Source organism: Colletotrichum lupini, chromosome 2 (genome assembly GCF_023278565.1).
Source record: "Colletotrichum lupini chromosome 2, complete sequence".
NCBI classification, from domain to species: domain Eukaryota; kingdom Fungi; phylum Ascomycota; class Sordariomycetes; order Glomerellales; family Glomerellaceae; genus Colletotrichum; species Colletotrichum lupini.
This window is the reverse complement of record NC_064675.1, coordinates 3,162,076-3,178,827: the sequence shown is the minus strand read 5'-3', so window position 1 is coordinate 3,178,827 and position 16,752 is coordinate 3,162,076. Positions and strand designations below refer to the sequence as shown.

Here is a 16,752-nt window from a genome sequence, read left to right as displayed (position 1 = left end):
CACAGCACGTAGCTTGGGCTCTTTTTTTGTCCCATTCCTGAGTTTTTGGAGTCCCGCACCTTCCACAACAACAAAACACCCCATCGCGAAAATAATCGCAACACCACCAACACCAAATTCCTCCAATCGCCAACGTTAGGGCCCAGCTCCGCCATTCTCCAAAATGGCGGAACATGTTGAGGCTGCAAAGCAGGCATGGCAGTAAGTTACCATTTCCCCCTCATGCCCATCTCGAAATTTGGATTGCGCCAAGCATTGCCTGTGGCATATCTTATCCAGTTGGGTGGGCATTTCGGGGTCCATGCGACTCCGGGCACCTACCTTCCGATGCTGACTTTTTGACCACAGCCAAGCCCAGAAGCTTCGGAAGCACCTCCAGAGGGAGGTAGACAAGCTCAAAAGCGACACCGACGGCAACGAGCTGAAGCATTTCGAGGTTCTGGAAAGCGTCATTTCCTCGTACGTAGCGAATCCAGCCCAATGTACTGGGTCGCAATATCCTTGCTGACTGTCATCAGCCTCCGATTAGCCTGCCTCCACGTCATATTCCATGACTTCGAATATTCCTCGACCGAGAAGGTTGAAGCCAACCTCTGGCAGGCCCACAGCCTTGTCAATGCCGAATATCGAAAGGTTTTGGGCAAGCTGAGATCGTCGCAGCTCGCCGTCCAGAAGCGCAAGTTGGATAGGATGTACAGCAGCTTTCTCAAGACGGCGCAAAAGTTCTACGTCGCGTTTGTCCAGCGCATGTCAGCCGTCTACCCGATTCCCGAGCTCCAGCGCATTGCCGAGGGCATCAAAGCCGAAAAGCTGGCAGAGGCGAACCCCATGGCCAACACCACAACTGCCGTTCGCCAGATCATCCTCAAATACGTGCATCTGGTGCTCATTCACCTCGGCGACCTTTCTCGATACCGGATGCAGGCGCGACACAAGGTCCCGAGCTACGAAGCTGCCTTGACGTACTATTCTCTCGCCCACGACATCCTTCCCAATTCTGGCTTCGCCCACCACCAGATGGGTATCATCTACTTGGATGAGAGAAAGCACCTTGATATCATATATCACTTCTACCGCGCCATGGCAATTCAAGACCCTCATCCAATGGCGGCACAGAACCTTGAATCGGAACTGAAGAGTCTTTCAGCGCCAACTACGCCGGCTCGTCGCACAGGTCCTCCTGATCCTCAAGAGGCCTTTGTCACCTGGTTCGTAAAGCTGCATTCTCATTTCAGCAAAGGAGAGCCGTTCCCTCAGCACGAGGGGCTTGAGAAGGAAGTCATCAACCATCTTGAGATGGCCATCAAGGCCCCAAACACCCAGGCAATCCTTTTGAAGATGGTTTTGCTCAACATGTCTGCATTCTTCGTCTACAACAATAAGGCCAAAGGTATGTGATCATCATGCTGAACATTAAACTCATTTTCTAATTCACAGCAGGTGACTGGGCCACTGCCGCGTTCCGAACCTCTCAGTTCCTTCTCCGCTTGAACGCTCGTTTCTTCATGACGTTTTGCAAGTTCCTTAAGAGGGAAATGGAAAGACTCATTGAGCAACAAGCAAACGGCGAACCAGAGAGCACTGAAGACCAAGCGTCTACAATGACCGAGAACACTCTCCCGTTCGTGCGTCTGTATGCAGCCTGGCTCGTGGCATGCCGTGTTGAGATTGTGAACGCTCAAGAGGCCCCTGAGCTGTCCATCAAGGACATGTACAGAGGATTCGCCAAGGCACTCACCTCTCTGTGCGAGATGTATGGCAACGAAGATCTCAAACTCACTCCGTACCTGCTTCCTGAGGACCAGGAAGCTATAGGAATGCTTCCTCTCTGCGACACGAAGTTGCCGGACAGTTGCCGTCTCAACTACGATGAGGATACTGGAAATCCGAAGCCTCAAATCCAGCACTATGGTGGGCAGCGTTTCGGCCCTCTCCAAGAGATCTTCTCCAGGGTCCTGCAAACGATCAAGTGTGGTTTCTTCCTCGCCAACGACGACACCAACTTTCCTTTCTCCTACACTTCGTCGCCAAGGGGGCTTACTTTCAAGTACGAGGACGGCTACACGCCAAAGTCTTCAGCTGTCGCGACAACCTCCTCCCAGCCTCCAGTTGAGCAAAGCTCTGCTGCAGACTTTCCTCCGGCGCAACGAAAGGACTCACGGCAGCCGGCTCCTGTCAGAAACGCGACCCCGACTGCTGCATTGCCCGTACCGCCCCAAGTGGCTGCTCCGCCGCAGGTGCGGTCGCACCCCACTCCCAGCCGCAGCAAAGCGCAGGGCCAGTCAGACTACGACTTCAGTTCTGACGCTGATATGCTTCACATGGTTAATGACTTCCTGATGCCTCCTCAGGCCCACGTCTCTCCTGCAGAGAGCCACGAGGACACCTCGTACGGAATGAACTCAGCCATGGCCAACGAGGTATTTGGTGTGCCCCCGACCAACAGCCCGCCCGCCCTCGGATCCGCAACAGCAAAGACATTCCCGAGCCTTCCCTGGAACATGATTTACACCCCGACACCACAGGGTAAGAAGCAAGAGCTGACGCCACCAGACCGTGCCATCAGGGATGCTGCTAGAAGATCATTCGATGGCAGTGCTGGCTTCCAGAGGACTGCTCAACCCTCGGGTACCCCACGGCTGGACGATCCATTCGGAGAAGCACGAGAGAACCCGTACATGGCTCGGCAGCAACAGCGTCCGTATGCCAGTACACCCGACATAAGTGCTCACCAGGACCGCCTTCTGCAGGCCTTTGGCAGACAACCTACAGACTCGAGACCCTTGAGTCGTGACTTGTCAGGTTCGGCAGCATATAACTTGTGGTCCAGTCCGTATGCGGAAGCCAACAACCCCCATACTTTGCAGCCCAGGGCGGCCGCCCACGCCCGTTCGTTCAGCGGATCTCGTCCTCAGTTTCCTCAGAGTCCCAACATGCCTATGAGCGGAGAGAACTTCTCGCCGGCTTCGGGTACTCAGTTCTCCAACGTCAGCAGTATATACCAGAGCACGCCGTGCAACGGTATCGCGTACACCGCGACCACCGCTTTTGGACGAGGTCCCATTGCCGATATGCATGATGACCCTACGCACTACAAGAACATGGTCAGACAGAACGGAGGTGCCGCTACTGACGGATACACGGCTGGATACAACGACATGATTCTTCAGTCGGCCATGGCTGATGAAGTGAAGCGTGCCCCGGGCCAGAACATGCGTCGTTAAGTTTTGGGGACCGCATATCCAGGACTCGTTTTCGGATCAGACATTATTATCCCAATGCCTGCCCGGCCCACCCGGCGGCTTGATTGGAAGTTGAACACATCTTTATTTGCTACTGCGATGTAAGTCCATCAGCACCTTCCAAGATCTTACACCGCTGACACAAAGTTTCAGCGACATGAATCGATCGCACGATTGAATTATACTGGCTCATACTACTGTTTTGGACGGATTTCACTGGACACGATACGACGGATACGACGGGGAAGTGGACTCTGGTCTAGGATTTGTCATCTGGGCTGGTCTTTTTTTGTCCAGCCGAAATCGTCTCCTCGCATTGTTTTCTACCAAATATCTCATGACCCATGGGCTCAAGGTCGTAAAAGGTGTCGAGCCCAGATTGCAAGTTGATGCAAAGTGCGATTGCCACTCATTTGAAAGCTCTCTCAGGAGCCAACGCCGTTGTTGAAACCGTTTTCCCTTTGACCCCCTCAACGCCAGACTATTCTGAACAAAAAGAAACTGAAATGCTTAATGCATTAGGTTAGGAAGGCTAAATGCCTTACGCGGAATAAGCCTGCTTGGGGAAGGGGTAGCTAGTTCACAGTTAGCGAATGAAGCAAGAAAATTTGACAAGTTTGCCATGAGGTGTCATATGTGACATGATGGGGGGGATCAACTTACGAAGGTCCAAGCTCCTGGATGCTGAGCTTAGCCAGCCACTGGCCCATGTCGATGGACTGGTCGAGGGACTTGCCATCGACAATGCCGGCCATCAGACCGCCAGCAAAGGCATCACCAGCTCCGTTGGTGTCGTTGATCTGCTCCTTGGAGATGGGCTTGACGGGGTACTCCTTGACGCTGTCCTCACCCTGAACGGCAACGAGAGTGGGCTCGGTGCCCTGGGTGATGATGGCGACACGCTTGCGCTGCTTGTTCTCCTTGGGGAGGTTGGCGAGGGCCTTGGCGATCTCCTTGAGGTCGGTGGTGCCGAGGCTGTGGGCTTCGGCGTAGGCGGCTGCCTCGGTCTCGTTGCCGATAACGTAGTCCCAGTACGGGGCGCTGGCATCGAGGGGGTCCTTGAAGAACTGGCAGATGAAGGGGGCGGACAAGCTGACGGCGAAGACCTTGTTGTTCTTGGCGGCCTCCTCGGCGAGCTTCTGGATGGCGGCGGGGCAGACGGTGAAGTGGTAGCCTCCAATGTAGTAGGCCTGGGCGTTCTCGACGAGCTTCCAGACGTCGGGACGGGTCAAGTGCTCAAGGTCGTAGTGGTTGGCGGCGCCGAGCTCGGTGCACATGGAGCGGTTGTGGCCGGTGATGACAACACCGCAGCGGCCGGTGGCAATCTTGGGGTCGACACGGTACTCAACGCGGAGACCGGCGGTCTTGACGGCATCCTGGAGGATGGAGGCGTACTTGTCGTCACCGACACCACCGAGGTAGACGACGGAGTTGGGGGGGAGGATGTACTGGGCACCGCGAGCGGTGTTCTGGGCGGCGCCGCCGGCAATCAGCTTGGCGTCGTAGTTGTTGAGGAGGTCCTCGTAGATGCCGAGGTGCTTCTCCTCAGCGAGGATGGCATCGTTCTCCTTGAGGCCGTACTTTTCGAGGAGAGCCTTATCACCAACTGCTTGGATGTCTGGGTTGCGGTGTTAGTTGTCAATATTTTTGTCCCAGCTCGGTGTTAAGGGAGGGGTTAAAGCGAAGATGGCGGGGTTGCGCAACATGTGTTCCCCTGTGCTTTAAGCTATTTAAATGATGAGAAAAAAACACATACCAAGCAGAGGGTTCTCAATGCAGAGAAGACGGAAATCCTGGGATGCCATTTTGTTCAATTGAGGTGTTCTGGGATGTATGGATGAGGTGTGGAAGTGATGGAGGTTGTGGGAGCTTTCAAAGATTTTGATTTTGGTGTTCCGTCGGCCAGTTTTGGATGAGGGGATGCCGATGGTGGGGTTGCTGGACCTGTCGGAGGAGGTAGGGTGGTCAGAGAAGAAACGTGCTTGCACAGCAGGGCGAGAACTCTGACCGGGAGCCTGTCGACTTGGAGGGGTGTGGGCAGGAGCTCGGGCTGAGGGTGTTGTCGCTGCGGATGGTGATGAGAGGACAGGGGCAGCAGGGATGGTGGGGCGAGGGCGAGGGCGAGTAGCAAAGGTTCTCTTTACTGTTGCATTGAGAGAATTGGTGGACGTGCAGCGTTGGGTGAGACACCTCGAGGCGGTGACTCTCTGGCAAGCGAACATTATTGCGCGCGAGTGACTGATGTGGAGTACACTTATGAGAAGCGTGAAGCAAGGGGAATCGGGGATCGATATCAAATCACCGAGTGTAGGTTTCCCGTGATTTTGGCGGTTCTGTCGAGGAATTATGAAGAGTCAGGTTTCGTAGAACCGAGTCAGAGCGGGAAAGCGCCGTTTTTGTTTTTGGGGCCATCGTATCATCAGGCCACTCGCCGAATGAAGAAATGTCACGAGACAGGAGCAGCTCCTCAATATAAAATTCCGAATCGATCAATTGAAAGAGGAAACCGCAACTACATATGGTAGCTGGGCTTAGGAGGAAAGATCCAAAGGCCACTTTCCTCCTCACTCCATTTGCTGTCCCAAACCCCGTTTTTTGTTCGTCATCCACACAAACTCCCGGCGTCTCACTCATCACAGTTGGGTTGGGCGTTCTCCTCTCCCTCTTGTAGCGGGGGGAATCATGGCGTGATCATTCAATGCGCAAAATGCCTTTTAGTACTTGCCGAAGAGCTACCAGATGAACTGCCCTTGCGAGTACCCTCAAAAGATGCCAGCCGCGTAACACCATCCCAATGGAACCCTGAAATCCAGCCAAACTATGACCTTTATTCCTTGACCTTCTGGGTACCACGGAGCAGACCCGTCCGTCTCGCAGCAATAAGACCGGCCTTTTGTCCCTGGACGGCGTAGCGGGAGATGGTCGAGGCCTTACCGATATGCTGGTGGTTACCACCACCGTGGGGATGGTCGACGGGGTTCATGGCAACACCACGAGTTCTGGGCCAGTTGGCACCACGCTTGACAGCGAATTTGTGCTTGGCGCGGGAAGCCTCTGTAGAAATTCGTTAGTCAACTGTTTTCCTTTGCTTCGTCTTACCCTTTATCTCATCCTTCCAGAACCAGGGGCCAAAACGTACTCAGGAGGGGCTTGTCGGTACGGCCACCACCGGCAACAATGCCGATCATGCCACGGGCCTCGGAGTGGACGACCTTCTTGGCGCCGGAGGGAAGCTTGATGCGGGTCTTGCCCTCATCGGGGTTGTGGCCGACAATGGTGATGTAGTTGCCGGAAGTGCGGCCGAGAGTGCCACGGTCACCGATCTTGGTCTCGACGTTGGAGACGACGGTACCCTCAGGCATGGAGCCGAGGGGAAGGACGTTGCCGACGGTAAGGGCGGCCTTCTTGCCGGCGTAGATGAACTGGCCGGTGTACATGCCCTCGTTGGCGATGAAGGTCTCGGTGTGCTGCTTGAACTTGTAGGGGTCGCGGAAGACGACCTGGGCGAGAGGAGCGCCACGGCCGGGGTCGTGGATGATGTCCTTCACGATACCACGGAGGTATCCGTGTCTCTCGGCATAGTCGAGGTTGCGGAACTTCGCGGGGGCCTGCACAGAAAATCGTTAGGAAAAACTGTCGTCGTATCGCGAATTTCGAGGATGTCGAATCTCACCTTGTTCAGGCGGGTGTTGGCCGTGAAGATAGAGCCACGACCTCTTCTCTGGTTACGGATCTGAGGAAGAGTATGTCAGCGCCTTTTGTCCTGTCCCTTGTCCATCTCGAAAAAAAGTTCGCGGGTTTCGAATTGTTGGAATGTCGAATGCGACGAGCAGCAAGTCGATAATGCGCCAATATCGTTCCGCAAATAAAGAATCGAGTGTTGGATAGAACAATGACTTACAACGCGACCCATCTTGGCAGTCCTCTGGCGTTCGGAGGGCTAGGTGTTGTCGTCGTGGTGAGGTTGAATCGTCAAATTCCGTCAACAAGCAGGATGGCTCAAATTTCGGAAACTGCAGTGGTGCGTGGGACTTCCTCTCCAGCCCTCCTCGCTTGAGCACGTGTTACGTCACGTGAAAGGAAATACGTGGGAGATTGTCCAAAATTTTGACAGAGCACGGACGGGAAGATGAAGTGGTCTCCACAGAATCGGACCCATAAGCTAACTGCTGCTTGGCCACTCATCCTCGACCCTGGGACGTTTGCACCGCGTTACGATCTCCGCACTTTACCCTCACCTTCGGAACGTCTCATTATGGCCTACTGAAGCCAAGTTCACGATATCCTCAACGCCGTCATGCCGTGCACTGTCTCTCACTCATTATGAGTCATTCTGACGATGCACGAAAGATTTGAAACAATTGGATTATGTGAGCACTTACTTCTGCTCGATGAGGTTTCCTCATTCCCTTCGCTGTCTCCTGCTTTTCTCTCGTGGCTGCATTTTCTAATGCTCTGTCAGGTCTGCCGTGTTCGACCGGTGTTGGTGCGTTTTGTGGGCAGGTCATGTTTTGGGTCTCTGGGAGGAATCCGGTGAGGTTACAAGGACCCCGGAGTCTTTGGTGCCTTGGTGTGGTCCAGCGATCAACGTCATCGGAACCTTCGCCGGAGTCGGCGAAGGCCGTTCCTCGCGAAGTGCATCGTTGCGTTCGAAGCATTTACTCTTGAGGGTTCTTCGCGTAAAATTTTGGCCGAGTATGGTCCAATATGCGGGAGCACGCATCACTGCAAAGTGGCCCGTCGCCTCAAGTGAGGTGTTGATGTTGATGACTTCAGGCCGCAGGCTTGCCGAAATCGACGAATAGGCGTTGTCTTATCTCGAGCCATTGTCGAAAAGGAACATCCTGTTGTTGGATTGCAGGCTGCTTATACCCACCACACATAGCCCTGTTCACTCAGTCACAAGGGGCAAGAATATTTCAAAGATGGAATCAAGGCTGTAGATAGCCTCACTCCGAGCGTCAAGCATGCCTGCAGACGCAAAGTTGCGAAGGCGGGCGATCAGCATGGAATGATTTAGTCCCGGCTGATTTGGCCGAGCTGCGTTGTCATGTGACGAGGGGGAGGGGATGTTGCGGTGGATGAGAACGAGGTGGAATGCAATGCAAGTGCTAGGCAATCCACAGGACTACGACCAAAAGACAGACCTCTATATCGCCACATTGCTCAATGGCTTCAAAAACGCATCAGGTGCCGCCTGATTTTGATAGGCTCTCGGCAAGCTGTAGGTCGGCTGCCGCAGTGACCAACAAGCTGATGCAGGTAGGTGGAATGGAAGGAAAATGGGTCTCAGCGACAAAGCCCCAATGCTACCAACTCAGTGGTTGGGAATAGCATCATCAACAGAATGCGTCAGCTTCCAGGTTGGACAATCGCGAGAAGCTTCCCGGCCGAAGGATGTCTTAGTTTGCGCGGTCACTTCTGTCCTAGTCTGCACCATGGGACCCACCTGTCACCAAATGAGCATCATAAATCCACGATGATTCGATTATGAGGACGCCTTAGGAGAACGATGTAATATTTTAAGGCTTCTACTATGGTGCTCAGCAGGAGACGCTGGGTTGCAGTTTGGTGTTGAGAGAAGGTTTAGTAAGGCAAGGTAGGCCAGGATATCCCACGGTAGCTCCTCGGGTGGGGTATGAGCGACGTGGATTCTCCAACGTCTTCGAGGACAAGAGGACTCATGAAGCACAATCCACAAGATGTTGCAACGCCAGGCACATATTCAAGCACCAAGCGGCAGGGAGCATGGGCAGGCAAAGGGCTTCTTGAAGGAGGAGGAGGAGGCGGCTCACCGGGTGCAAGGCCATGCTACGCGTCTTTGATATATGAGAAGGGGAATATGCGAAGAGGAATGAAAGCCGTAGGTATTTTAGATTTAATGACTCGGGCCTATCAGAGAACCAGACCGAAAGGAGATGCGGCTCAAACGTGACTTAAGTAGTCCCGCGAGTGGGCGGTCGAAACTTCCTCTCGCAACTACACCAGCGCGCATACCACCACCTCCACCTACTACGATACCCACCCCCATCCAACTTCAACAACAACAACACCACCCGCACACACTACAGCCATTAACGCGAGGAGGAAAAATCGCCAAGATGGCTGACGACGATTCTTCGGATTTGTCTTCGCTGTCTTCGTTGTCGCCAGTTCCTTCCGACGTCGAATCCGAAGCTGAGCCTGAACCTGCGACCAAGGGTGACATTCGAAAGTTCTTCCCTAAGCTTGCCAAAGGCAAAAAAGCCACCGTCGCGACCAAAGAGCCCTCGCCGCCGCCTCGCAAGCGATCGCCATCGCCGCCACACGAGAATGCCTTCATTGACAATCTAGACATTGCTGTATGCACCCTGTCGCGTCGTTTCGCGCAAAAAAAACGCGTAGAAGAGCGCGCCCCACGTCATAGGACAAGCTAACACCCACCTCCAGTTTCTGGTTATGTTTCGCAGCCGATTCAACGATGCGTTCCCGAAATCCTTGGCCAACTTTGGCCCGCATGAGCTTGAACAAGACATTATTGGCAGCCCTCCTGGCGAAAGAGTCGAAGCTTTCCTGTGCGCTCTACTCTTCCTGCTCTTGAACCGAAAGCAGGACGTCAGGTACGTGGACGCGACAGCAAACAATATGGTCTTTTTGGTTTGCTAATTGGCGTGATAGGGCCGGCCAATACTCCAAAGCTCTGGACGACGCTCTTGCCGCCCACAAGTCCCAATGGCCGCGATCGTGGGAAGGTGTCAACCCACTGTCGGGTAGCAACACCTTTCACAGCATCACACCCACCCAGAGAGTAAGCACTGAAGTGCGCATTACTTGCCTGTGCACCAGTTCACTAACCAATTGGCACAGCTGTCTCTCCTTCGCGCATTCGCCTTGTGGTCTCTTTCAGCATCCGAAACTGTCAAGACCATCATCAACAAATCCTACAAAGGAAACCGTCACGATGACGATTTGAACCAGCCGCTCTCAGTCCAACCCTGGGGTTCAGACAGTGACAAGAGACGGTACTTTTTGATTGAGGGCTTGGACGATACTGCTTTCCGCGTCTATCGGGAGAGTAATCCTGCCGGTTTCAACCGCACTTGGTGGTCAGTAGCTGGATCAATCGATGAGCTCAGGGCCCTTTGCGAGAAATTGGAGACCAAGGATGGCGGCCCCAAGGCGAGGAAGCTTGCAGATAAGATGCTGGCGGCTATTCCTCGCTTTGAGGGTACCGAGGAGGTAAGCATCCCTCATCGAACTCCAGTCCAGTGTGACAAGGTATTGTTCTGGGCAATGATTAATGGAAGCAGAAACGACGTCGCAGAGAGTATCGACAGGCTCAGAAAGCCCGCTTCAAACGTCCTGAGCCTGGCTTCTCTTCCTACGAGGGTCGTACGAGAGGCAAGCGAATCAAGTACACCTACTCCGATGACGAAGACTTCCTTACAGACTCGTCCAATCGACGCTCGGCGCGCAACACTGGAACAAGCACCCCTGCGGAACCAACCGGCCCAGTAACCACCGCCAGCGGACGTCAGATCAGAGCCCCGCCACGAATGAACGGAAGCAGTGCAGCAGGTAGTGTCAACGGAGACTCAGAGGATTCCCGTCAGCCCTCAGAACCGACGTCCGGCCCTGGAGGACGGCCACGCAGAGCTGCAGCGGTTAACCATGGAACCAACGGATGGTCATCCAAGGGCACGCGGACTCATGGACGTGACTCTATGGATGAAGACGATGATGACGGAAGCGAACCTGATTTGGGTGACGACGAAGAAGAGGACCATGTCCCGGATGAGAGTGAGGAAGACGATGACGAATTAGGCGAAGACGTGGACATGGCAGATGAAGACTTGGCCGATGAACCTCGAAAGAGCTTGATCGTAAAGCTCTCGGTCAAGAAGTCCCCAACCACGACGAAAACGGCCATGATGACTCCCGCCCCAGAGGATGAGAAAGCCCCCACGAGAGTCGACGAAATGGTTGACGAGATTGTCGCCAAACCCAGGGACAAGACCCCAGAGCCTGTCATCAACGTTGCGACTACAAACCCGCCCTTGAGCCCGGCCGCTGTGCAGACCTCCTTGGCCTTTAGAGGAAGCCCGGACAAGCTGCAGACCATGCTGCAACAAGTGGATGTTGGTGTGCGCGAGTAGGGTTCATTGGGAACTGGCTACCACAAGTCCTTTGGCGTTTGGCGGTAAAACTTGGCAGGCGGAGTACGGATAGGGATAGATGATGGGAACCATCAGGATGATTGAACAATTATTTGTAGGAGCATTCGCTCATTCATAGACGGTACTACGGCTAGTACTCTCGGGGGATATGCGCACCACGAGACGCAGCGGTACTGAAAAGTACCTGGCTTGCAGAGACACTCTGCTTCGATTTTAGATGTACAGATACCACACCAATCATGTTTCCTGACCCTTTCATGCTATGTGTTCCTGTCCCTCACAGCTCCTTCTTTGTAAATGCCGTCCTCCAGTTTGAGCTCTTTTGCGGGGGCAGCTGCCAGTTATTCACGCTATACCACCACCTCCGGACCCTCGCACCTATCGAACTGCCGTGGACCTGAGCGTTCTTGTTCCAGTGGTGCCAGCCGATGAGGAACAAGTTGTAAACGACGCCTTGTATCAGGGGCATCATCACCTACATCAGATCAGTACTGAATCACCCCGCCGCCCGCTGCACCCGAGCAACCTACCTGATCCCTTGCGGTGATCCACGCCACCCGCCCCCAGGTATCGGCCTTGGAAATGCTGTTGAGGTAACTCTGCTCGAAACGCAGGTCGGGCATGGGTGGAAGCTTTGCTGTACGCGGCTTCATGTTCACCACACTGCGTGGAATGTAGTCGTCGAGCTCATCATCGTCGAGATCGTCCTGGGTCGGAACGGGTTCTAATGTCACTGGCTCCTTCTCGGAGGCTGCTGTGGAGGGATTGAGGTCGTGGCTCGGGGAGGGTGCCCGGTTGATGTGGGCTGTCTGTATCGTCTCTGCGATCTGGATGGGTACGGAGGAAGCCATGTTGCGAGTCTGGCGCTGTGTGTGTATGACGAACAGGAGCTACAGCAGGTAGTGGCTTGAGCTGCGACTTCGGGAAGCTCTCGCGGGGACGGGTATGGGCGCGTTGGGAGGTTGCGATAAAGTTAGCTCGTTAGTTGCATGGTCATTGGTCATTCATTAATCCAGCACACGGGATGATCCTATGCACCCTTACTTGCATGGCGGATCCACCGCTGAGGTCATCAGCCGTTCCGCCCAAAGAAAGCGATATCCGGACGGCACACAGAAATTCAGTGGCCCAACTTTTAGCGGCACAAGATCGAGTGGGGTTGAATGGGCAACTAATACAGCACATTGGCTTTGTCTCACAACCTGCCTTACATTGTGCCTTTTTAAACGGGCTGCAGCCTGCCTAGCTTATCCTGCAAGACATCGCCGAATAATATTACATAGACATCTGAGGGTGTCTATCTCAGTGACTCACTCGATAGTCATTGCGATGGTCAGAGTCCAGTGTAATGAGTGTTTGAAGTGCCTAAATTCCAAAGACATACGGCGTTGAAGATGAACCATGGGGCGGGCGGCTCCAGCAAAACATGGTGGTACGTGTGAAAGTCGGGAGATGAGTGGCTAGAATTTAGAGTGGCCAGGCTGTAGGCACCCTATGACTCGCTTGCGGTTTAGCGCCCTACCCGGTTTTGGGCGTACACCCAGCCAGAGCCGGATCCTGGTGCGCTCCACGGTGACAGCACAAAAAATCGACCTACCTACGTGGAGCACCAACTTTTCTTTCCTTGCAACTACCCGACCGCATCGCAACGCATCGTTCCCGCCCGGAGAACCGCGCGACGTCGACGACAAATCCCTCACCGTCACGCGAACGCGTTCCCTCATTTTGTCGTTCCTCGAGTCCCTTAATTACCCTCATTCAAGATGTCGGACCCCCAGGCGAACGAGGCCGAGAAGAACGTGAGTTTTTTCCCGTATTCCTACATCGTGGCCTCGGAGCCCCTCCTTTTTTGCCCCGCGCTCCGAGCATGCAGGCTGACGATTCCCTTTATGGGGTGCAACACAGATCGAGATATGGAAGGTCAAGAAGCTGATCAAGCGCCTCGAGGCCGCTCGTGGTAACGGCACTTCCATGATCTCGCTCATCATTCGTACGTTTTTATTCCCCGACCGCCATGCCGTCGCCGATGCCGGGTTCGACTAACACCCCACCACAGCTCCCAAGGATCAGATTTCCCGAGCCGCCAAGATGTTGGCTGAAGAATACGTACGTTGCGACTGCGACAATCGCACACCATTCAAGCCGGACCGGTATTAATGAGACTTTATACAGGGAACCGCGTCAAACATCAAGTCCAGAGTCAACAGACAGTCCGTGCTTTCAGCCATTACCTCGACCCAGCAGCGTCTCAAGCTGTACAATAAGGTCCCTCCCAACGGCTTGGTTGTCTACTGTGGTGAAATCTTGACCCAGGAAGGCAAGGAGAGAAAGGTCAACATCGACTTTGAGCCTTTCAAGCCCATCAACACCTCCCTTTACCTCTGTGACAACAAGTTCCACACAGAGGCTTTGGCCGAGCTTCTCGAGTCGGATCAGAAGTTTGGTTTCATTATTATGGACGGTAACGGAGCCCTTTTCGGAACCCTTTCCGGAAACACCAGAGAAGTTGTTCACAAGTTCTCTGTCGATCTTCCCAAGAAGCACGGTCGTGGTGGTCAATCCGCTCTTCGTTTCGCCCGTCTTCGTGAGGAGAAGCGTCACAACTATGTCCGCAAGGTTGCCGAGTTGGCCGTCCAGAACTTCATTACCAATGACAAGCCCAACGTCGCTGGTCTGATTTTGGCTGGTTCTGCCGATTTCAAGACTGATCTCAACGCCTCCGACCTGTTCGATAACCGTCTGGCCACCAAGGTCATCAAGGTTGTTGACGTTTCCTATGGTGGTGAGAACGGTTTCAACCAGGCTATCGAGCTTTCTTCCGAGACCCTCGGCAACGTCAAGTTCATCCAGGAGAAGAAGCTCATCGGAAAGTACTTCGAGGAGATCAGCCAGGACACCGGTCGTGTCTGCTACGGTATTGAGGATACCCTCAAGGCTCTGGAGTTGGGCGCTGTGGAGGTTCTGATCGTCTTCGAGAACTTGGAGATCACCCGCTGGAAGCTCAAGGACAGCCAGGGCACCGAGCACCTGCTGCACACTACAAAGCAGCAGGAAACCGGTGACCGTGCCATTTTCATGGACAAGGAGACTGGCCAGGAGATGGAAGTCGTTACCCAAGAATCCTTCCTTGAGTGGATTGCAGAGCACTACAAGGACTTCGGTACCAACCTCGAGTTCGTCTCTGACCGTTCCACCGAGGGCAACCAGTTCGTCAAGGGCTTTGGTGGTATCGGTGGCATTCTCCGCTACAAGGTGAACTTCGAGCAGTTGGCTGAGGTTGATGACGACGATGACTACTACGACGGTTTGTGACCTTCCAGTACCCTATCTGCCAACTACAAGAAACTGACCATCCTAGATTGACCAACCGAGGCCCTCGAGAACGAGGGATCGACTCAAGTACCGTCTCTGAAGCCTGACAGCGAAGAGGAATCCGCGCGCACAGCGTCGCAGCCCGCGCCCGCGCCCAAGCCGAACGTCGCCCATCAGCTCCTTGCAGACAGGAGCCCGATGAGCCCGGCTCACCTCACCCACCAAGTGGCGCGCCCGAGCCCGCTTCGGTCTGTTATGAAGGCCTCTTGAGTTGAGACCTAGTCTACATGTGAGACCATCCTTTCAGCCACTGCTGGAGCTGTGCAACTAACATGGGCACCAGATGATCCTCTCACAGACAGAGGACACTCAAGAGCGGTCGGGAGGCGACCGCTTGTTGATCGCGACTAGATAGAATGAAAATGAAATTAAATGCCTACTCAGTCCTTTCAGGCTCGCTCGAGCCTGTTCATTTAGCGTGAATGATGTTTCTGTGCCACAAGGACTACCGTGTTTGTGTGACTTGCCACCTCAGCTCTTACACCTAGATGGGTAACCCATGAGAGCAGCCCTTGTCCTCATTAAACAATGACTTTCCTGGTGTACATTCCCAGTTCCCCTCCCCCTTAAGGCACAGTCAACTTGGGGTCGCACTTTCACACAGGCATCTTTATCCGATATGCGACTATGACCTATCAACTGGTTATATGCATATTCATGACCTCCAACTCAGTCTCATAACATCACACTCACTGAGGCGTGTAAGCCGCCAATGCCAACTTCAACATGAGGCCTCTGCTCCTCAACACCCTTCGTCGGGGATTCGCAACTCAGAATGCATCCTCATCGGTAGAGGCAGGAATCGCCCACGTTCTGCACACCAGCAAGGAGATCCCAGACCACCTCTCCCCGACGCCCTCCCATCTCCTTAACCTCCTGTTCGCTGACATCTTCACCTCGTCCGCCGACTATCCACCAAAGTACCCACCATCCTCCGGGCCTGCGAGTCCGTTGCCGCAAGGCCACCACCTGGCCTATTTCCCCCTCCAATCGCCGCCCTCATGGCTGATGCCGGACGGCACTGACCCAGACCATTGCCCCGGGGCGCCCTTTACGCGCCGGCTCTGGGCGGGCGGCGAGGTCCGGTTCCGAGAGGGCTGGGAGGATGTGCTTCGTCTGGATGGGCGCCGGGTCGGCTGTGTCGAGAGCGTGGAGGATGTGAGGGCCGAGAAGGGCCGGGTGTGGGTCGAGTTGTGGCGGCGGTATGGGGCATCTTCTGCTGCTGGTCGTGGCGAGAGCGGACCGGCGGTTGAGGAGAGGAGGACGTTGGCTTTCCTTCCTGATGTTGATGTTTCTGGTCCGGCGCGGCGGAGTTTGAAAGGTGAGCGGCGGTCAGCAGCAAATTCAGTCTTCATTCCAAGCCGTGGAAGAGAGTTTGGAGAACGAGAAAAGTACTGACGTTTGAGACTGGGTTAGCGCCGCATAAGCCGACAGCGTCTCTCACTCTGACGCCGACGCAGAACCTCCTCACCAATTTCAGCGCGCTGACGTACAACGCGCACGCGATCCATCTGGACCCGGCGTGGGCTGCGCAAGAGGGCCATCCCGCGACGCTGGTCCACGGGCCTCTGTCGCTGGCTCTGGTGCTCGCGTTCTTGAACAGGCAGGGCAAAGGGCAGAGCGTGCGCTGGTACGGGTACCGGAACCTGGCGCCGCTGTACTGCGGTCGGGAGATGACGCTTTGCCTGCGAGAGAAGGAGGCGAGTGAAGGGGAGAGGAAGTGGGATGTTTGGATTGAGGGTGATGATGGAGGGATGGCGGTCAAGGGGACTGCTACGACCGTCGATGGCGTGTGATGTTGAGCATCGGCGTGGACTCATGCTGAAGCATTTCAAGCGATGGCGCGTGTAGATGATTACTTGTAAGAAAGTAACTAAGAGTACATTATTGAATGAAAATCACCCCTTGCTATCCTCCACGTGCCTAATTATATCATTAAGTCAGATACATTATACTACCACAAGCCTGGAATACCGTGGACA

The 16,752-nt window shown here is 54.5% G+C and overlaps 6 protein-coding genes across 6 annotated transcripts; 3 read left to right on the top strand and 3 right to left on the bottom strand.

Moving 5' to 3' along the window:
* Positions 1-163: 163 nt before the first annotated feature.
* CLUP02_03248 (telomerase activating protein Est1) lies at positions 164-3,224 on the top strand (the record flags this gene model as incomplete). The annotated part of the gene is made up of 4 exons (XM_049282273.1): positions 164-201; positions 349-459; positions 519-1,390; positions 1,441-3,224. 4 exons carry the CDS (start codon positions 164-166, stop codon positions 3,222-3,224), a joined length of 2,805 nt encoding a protein of 934 aa, XP_049139416.1.
* Positions 3,225-3,326: 102 nt separating this feature from the next.
* On the bottom strand, positions 3,327-7,965 carry CLUP02_03247 (pfkB family carbohydrate kinase; the record flags this gene model as incomplete). The annotated part of the gene is made up of 15 exons (XM_049282272.1): positions 3,327-3,336; positions 3,386-3,501; positions 3,570-3,723; positions 3,788-3,817; positions 3,906-4,860; positions 4,999-5,495; positions 5,545-5,867; positions 6,082-6,296; positions 6,382-6,850; positions 6,916-6,975; positions 7,070-7,294; positions 7,362-7,404; positions 7,481-7,559; positions 7,625-7,697; positions 7,786-7,965. 15 exons carry the CDS (start codon positions 7,963-7,965, stop codon positions 3,327-3,329), a joined length of 3,429 nt encoding a protein of 1,142 aa, XP_049139415.1.
* A 49-nt stretch (positions 7,966-8,014) lies between these two features.
* CLUP02_03246 (uncharacterized protein) lies at positions 8,015-8,682 on the bottom strand (the record flags this gene model as incomplete). The annotated part of the gene is made up of 4 exons (XM_049282271.1): positions 8,015-8,086; positions 8,146-8,370; positions 8,404-8,558; positions 8,613-8,682. 4 exons carry the CDS (start codon positions 8,680-8,682, stop codon positions 8,015-8,017), a joined length of 522 nt encoding a protein of 173 aa, XP_049139414.1.
* A 478-nt stretch (positions 8,683-9,160) lies between these two features.
* CLUP02_03245 (uncharacterized protein) lies at positions 9,161-11,377 on the top strand (the record flags this gene model as incomplete). Its single annotated transcript, XM_049282270.1, has 5 exons — positions 9,161-9,583; positions 9,672-9,841; positions 9,900-10,029; positions 10,089-10,460; positions 10,532-11,377. The coding sequence occupies 5 exons, from the start codon at positions 9,161-9,163 to the stop codon at positions 11,375-11,377; spliced, it is 1,941 nt and encodes a 646-aa protein (XP_049139413.1).
* Positions 11,378-11,675: 298 nt separating this feature from the next.
* On the bottom strand, positions 11,676-12,249 carry CLUP02_03244 (uncharacterized protein; the record flags this gene model as incomplete). Its single annotated transcript, XM_049282269.1, has 2 exons — positions 11,676-11,873; positions 11,929-12,249. 2 exons carry the CDS (start codon positions 12,247-12,249, stop codon positions 11,676-11,678), a joined length of 519 nt encoding a protein of 172 aa, XP_049139412.1.
* A 912-nt stretch (positions 12,250-13,161) lies between these two features.
* On the top strand, positions 13,162-16,566 carry CLUP02_03243 (eukaryotic peptide chain release factor subunit 1; the record flags this gene model as incomplete). The annotated part of the gene is made up of 8 exons (XM_049282268.1): positions 13,162-13,197; positions 13,304-13,388; positions 13,455-13,504; positions 13,571-14,702; positions 14,844-14,958; positions 15,069-15,088; positions 15,477-16,091; positions 16,187-16,566. 8 exons carry the CDS (start codon positions 13,162-13,164, stop codon positions 16,564-16,566), a joined length of 2,433 nt encoding a protein of 810 aa, XP_049139411.1.
* Between the last annotated feature and the right edge of the window lie 186 nt (positions 16,567-16,752).